Genomic DNA, 6,300 nt, shown 5'->3' with positions numbered 1-6,300 from the left:
CTTTACATGGCCGGCCACTATGCATTTAATTTGCCATTTATTTTTTCATTATTTTAATGCCAAATAAATCTAACCTAAACCTAGGTGGTTACTTATAAATAGATAGTGATGGCTCACATTCACACTTAACTCTGTCAGATGAAAACTGAGCCTCTTTCTATTCTCTATAGCCGAAACCTATTCTCTCTTTTATTCTTCAATAATTTTGAACCTTGAGTGATAGAGTGAGTGCCCACACACATCAAGTGGTACCTCAATCATAGTGTGGAAGATTGTGAAGAATCCAATCAACAAGAAGGAGAATCAGCATCAAAGAAGGAATGAAAGAGATCCAGGTTCAGATATTGATAATGCTCTTGTACAGAAAGGAATCAAGGGCTAGATATCTGAACGGAAGGAGTCATTATATTCCGCTGCACCCAATGTAAGGTTTTCTAACTTTATATGTGTTTATTTTATTATTTTAGAATTCATATTAGGATGTTAATGAAACATACTTGTTAGTAAATCTAGGTCCTGGTAAAATATTTCCAACATCAACTCCTACAAAAAGTCATTTAAACAGATCACAAAGAAAACTGACTCCTGCTCTAGCTGCAGAAATAGACTTAGTTGACAGTTCAGGAATTGCTCCAAAAGAAACTTGGGAACTAATGGCAAAGAGAGCTGGAGGACGTGAAAGCCTTGGAATTATTCACGTTGATTATAAGAATTATTTATGAACAAAACAAACAATTCAAATGAAGTTAGGAGATACATGTGGTGTTCTTGAGTACCTTCAGGGGAAGCAATTAGAAGATCCCAACTTCTTCTATGTTATTCAGGTGGATAAAGATTAGTTAATAACAAATATCTTTTGGGTTGATACAAAAATGATTATGGCATATTCTTATTTCAGCGATGTTGTTTCATTTGATACTACCTGTAAGAAAAATAAAGAAGGTCGACCTTTTTCTATGTTTCTTGAGGTGAATCATCATAAGCGAACTACTATTTTTGGAGCTGCACTACTTTATGATGAAACTGCTGAATCATTCATGTGGTTATTTGATACATTTGCTAATACAATGTCTGGAAAAAAACTAAAAACTATCCTTACGGATCAAGATGCGGCAACGGCAAAAGCACTAGCTGTTAAATGGCCAGAAACACATCATCGTCTATGTATATGTCATTTATATCAAAATGCTGCAAAACATTTGAGTAGCGTTTTTGAAAAATTTTGAGAATTCTCTAAAGATTATAGTAGATGCATATATGATTATGAAGATGAAGAAGCATTTTTACAAGCTTGGAATGAGATGCTCCAGAAGTATAATCTTGAAGATAATGATTGGTTGAGGCGTATGTTTGCTGTGAAAGAAAAATGGGCTTTGGTATACAGTAAAGAGACTTTTTGTGCAGAGATGACAACTACTCAAAGGTCTGAAAGTATGAATAATATTATAAAAAATTATGTTAGTTATAAGCATGATCTACTACGATTTTTTCAACATTTTGATAGGCTTATAAATGATTGTCGTTATGAAGAGCCACAAGATGATTTCAGAACATCTCAGAGTAACTTGTCATTGTCATTTCTTGCTGAAATACTGAAACATGCAACAAAGATATACATACCAACGATATTCAAATTGTTTCAAGTTGAGCTATGCAATGCTTATGATTGTGCTTTGCATATTTGTGATGAAAAGACAATATCGACAAAATACAAAGTTACTCCTCATGGAAAGTCAATTGATTATACGGTTGAATATTTTTTTGTTGATTGCACACTTGTGTGCACTTGTAAGAAGTTTGAGTTTGCAGGAATTTTATGCGCACATGCTTTGAAAGCTCTTTCTACAAAGAATATTTCAAAAATACCTGATAGATATGTATTACAAAGGTGGACAAAACATGCAAAGGTTGGAATCAAAGTAAACACATTGAAGTCTATCAATTCTGAGGACCCTAAGGCTAGATTGGGATTGCGCTACAAAGACTTGTGTAGAAGGCAAACACAAGTATCGACAAAGGCAGCAGAATATGAAGAAACATATATAATTGCTTTAAATAGTTTCAATAAAATTATGGAGGATGTAGATGCATTCTTAAGACAAAAAGAAACTAATAAAATTCCTAGCTCCAGCAACTCAAATGTTAAAATATTGGCTTATGATGGGCTTACTATCAATAGAGATGAAAAGAACATTAAGGGTGTCAAATTTAAGGAAAAAGTTTGTGGCAAATCTACTAGGCCTAAAAGTGCTCTGGAGAAAGCTAGAAAAAATAAAAAAATAATTCAAGAGAATACATCCCCTGAAAAGGTACATTTATATTTTATTGTAATTGTTATGAAATTTATTTGGTATTTTTTTATTTATTTATTTTCTAATTGCACTAATGATTATAATTTGTATTGTTAGGTTCCTTCCAATAATACAAATGCTCAATCTGGTGATAATATTTCTTTTCGCGAACAAAATTTGTCAAGCTCATTGTTCTATATGCCACAAATATCATCAAACGCTAGTCAGGTATATTTTTTTATTTTTTTTATTCAAAGTTAAATATTATTATATAATTGTTGTGATTTTTTTTTAATTTTTAATGTGTGTATATTTTTTTTAATTTTTTATTCAAAGTTAAATATTATTAAATAATTGTTATGTTTTTTAATTTAATTTTTAATGTGCGTTTGTATAGATTCAAAGTAAATCTGGAGATCAAAATAATCAAACAAGCATGATTGAACTTATGCAACAGGTATATATATTATATATATATTGCTTAATTTTCTATAATTGAATATAATCTTAATTAATAGTAAGATTTTTTTTGTAGGTTCACTCGTTACCAACAAATCATCATGTTCTGTTTGGAGATTTTAAAAAATAATTAGAAAATAAGAAAGTAATATGTCAAACATTAGTTACCAGTGCAATTTTTTTTCAATGATATTATGACAATATTATGGAAGAATATATATTTTAATTTTGTGGTTTACTTTTGGATATATTTTTTGTGCTCTTCTTTTTCTTTGAGGATAATTTTATATGGTGCTAGAACTTTATATTTTAGTATTTTTTGCTCACTAATAATTTACAAAAAAATACTGTGAAATGTAGAGTGAGGAATATAATTATGTGAAATGTGTATGAAATTATTTTTTTGATGTGAAATGTGTGTGAAATTGTTAGCGACGAAGATAAATGTTTCTCTAGTAGTCTTTTAATATTTTTGTAATAGAATTTTCTTGTCAGAAAAAAGAAAATGATACCTATATATTATAACTAGGTAACGATACTGCGCCTCGCGCGATTGTTTAAAAACTTTTTATTTATGTTGTAAAAATAAAATTTATATTATATATATTTAAAAAATTATTAGTTAATTAATATGTAAATGTACTATAAAAAAATACTAAAAATTATAATCTTAATATGTTAAAATATTAAGTCACATTATTTAATTGAATTATTATTATTATTATTATTATTATTATTATTATTATTATTATTATTATTATTATTATTATTATTATTATCGTAAGTTTGTTATATAAATTACACGTATAATTATTTGTTAAAATATGTGAAAGATTAATATTATTTAAAAGAAATTACTTCTAACTAAATCAACCACAAAATAAATAATCTAAAATAAAAAAAATATTAGAGAGTCAGTTCATTATCTTTATATCTTGCACTAATAAGGAGCATTAAAAAAGAGAACACAAAATCTAATAAGAAAAAATTAGCGATTAAGCATATCTTTTTATTATTATTATTATATTTTTTTTAAGATGCCAAGTTTAAAATGTTACAAAATTAATGTAAACTATTCAAATATTTTGTTTATGTTTTTTTTTTTAACTATTAAAAAATTAATGTATTTTTTTATTCTAAAATAGTTTATTGATTTTTTTTAGAAAAAAGCAATCTATAATAATAATTATGAATAGTACAATATATAATAATAATAATGGTGAGTGTTATAAAAATGAAAGGACAACATTGATAATAAATAAAGAGAGTTAATTACAATTTAACTCTTAAAATTTAATATTTATATTAGTATAGCTGTCAACACTAAATAATAATAATAACAACAATAATAATAATAATAATAATAATAATAATAATAATAATAATAACTAATGTAAGTTGCCTTTTCATTTTTTGTTTATATTTTTGTAATATATAGATAAATATACATTGATATTTATGCTAGCTAAAAAAATTTAAATAATTAATATTACACAAGGAAAAATATAATTGATTATAAAGTTATAATAATATGATGTTGAAATTAAATTATAAGCCTTTTCAGGATTTTCTATAAAAAAATACTAAAATATAATCACTAAACAAATAAATTTAAAGACAAAAAATATAAGATATCTTACTTCATCATATTAATACCTAATCATTCTCTAGGCTTTTAATATAATGAATTTTTCAATAAATAAATATTGAGCAATAACTTTATTTTCTAAATTATAAAGTACATCACCACCTTTAAGAATTAACTAATAATATAGTAAATATTCAATATAAAAAAAATACAAATGTGTCGTTAAACAATAAATATGAAATTTTAAAAATATGTATTTATAATTTTTTTAAAGGTAAATTCTATGTGCATCATTATCAAAAATAGTTGTGAATAGTGTTAATATATATAATGATATATTACATCATGCAATTCAACACAATTTTTTATGAGTGAATAAGCAATATTTTTTTTTTAAAAAAAAAGTTATAAAATAAAAAAAAAATAGTGATTACCTCTAATATCCAATCTAGATGATAATAGATATCATCAAATTGATACAAAATAATAAAAGCTTTCTTCAATTTTTGATAGAAATATATATATATATAGGTATAAAATTAGTTATATATATTATGATTGTATCTGAGTAATATATATTAAAACAAAAAAATATGATGCTTATTTCTAATGTCAGATCTAGATGAATAATAATTATGAATAATAATAATAATAATAATAATAATAATAATAATAATAATAATAATAATAATAATGATGGTGAGTGTTATAAAAATGAAAGGACAACATTGATAATAAATAAAGACAGTTAATTACAATTTAACTCTTAAAATTTAATATTTATATTAGTATTTTTTTATTAATTAATAAAAAAAGATACACATTGAAAAAATATATATCTATCAAATTATTTATTAAGGATCAATGATATCTTTATAACTGTCAACACTAATAATAATAATAATAATAATAATAATAAACTAATGTAAGTTACATTTTCATTTTTTTTATGTTATTGTAATATATAGATAAATATAGATCGATATTTATGTTAGTTAAAAAATTCAAATAATTAATATTACTCAAGTAAATATATAATTGATTATAAAATTATAATAATATGATGTTAAAATTAAATTATAAGCTTTTTTAGGATTTTCTATATAAAAAAAAATACTAAAATATAATCACTAAACAAATAAATTTAAAAATAAAAAATATAAGATATGTTACTTCATCACATTAATACATAATCATTCTAGCTATTAATATATTATATATGAATTTCTCAATAGATAAATATCGAGTAATAACTTTATTTTTTAAATTATAGAATACATCACTACCTTTAAGAATTAACTAATAATATAGTTAAATATTCAATATATATAAAAAAAATACAAATGTGTCGTTAAATAATAAATATAAAGTTTTAAAAGTATATATTTATAATTTTTTTTAAAGGTAAATTCTATGTGCATCATTATCAAAAATAGTTGTGAATACTGTTAATACATATAATGATATATATATATATTACATCATGCAATTCAACACAATTTTTTTATGAGTGAATAAGCAATATTTTTGAAAATATAGATATAAAATAAAAAATATATACAATGCTTACCTCTATTATCCAATCTAGATAATAATAGATATCATCAAATTGATACAAAATAGTCAAATTAATACAAAATAGTGAAAGCTCTCTTCAATTTTTGATAGAAACATATATATAGGTATAAAATTAGTTATATATATTATAATTGTATCTGATTAATATATATTAAAACAAAAAAAAAAAATGTGATGCTTATTTCTATTGTTAGATCTAGATGATAGTAAATATCATCAAATTGATACAAAATAGTAGAAATTCTCCTCGATCTTTGCTAAAAAAAAAGATAAATTTATTTATATATATATGTATATAGATATGAGATTAGTTATATATATTATAATTGTATCCAGCTAATATATATATATATATGTGTGTGTGCATATTACATAATTTATATA

General features: G+C 23.1%; 1 protein-coding gene across 1 annotated transcript; it reads left to right on the top strand.

Annotated features, from left to right (window-relative positions):
• The first annotated feature begins 872 nt into the window (after positions 1 to 872).
• On the top strand, positions 873 to 2,880 carry LOC133038409 (protein FAR-RED IMPAIRED RESPONSE 1-like). The gene is made up of 6 exons (XM_061116551.1): positions 873 to 1,164; positions 1,270 to 1,423; positions 1,505 to 2,309; positions 2,409 to 2,519; positions 2,689 to 2,748; positions 2,827 to 2,880. The coding sequence occupies exons 1-6, from the start codon at positions 873 to 875 to the stop codon at positions 2,878 to 2,880; spliced, it is 1,476 nt and encodes a 491-aa protein (XP_060972534.1).
• The last annotated feature ends 3,420 nt before the right edge of the window (positions 2,881 to 6,300 follow it).

Source organism: Cannabis sativa, chromosome 5 (assembly GCF_029168945.1).
Source record: "Cannabis sativa cultivar Pink pepper isolate KNU-18-1 chromosome 5, ASM2916894v1, whole genome shotgun sequence".
Lineage (NCBI taxonomy): Eukaryota > Viridiplantae > Streptophyta > Magnoliopsida > Rosales > Cannabaceae > Cannabis > Cannabis sativa.
This window is presented reverse-complemented; position numbering and strand designations above follow the sequence as displayed.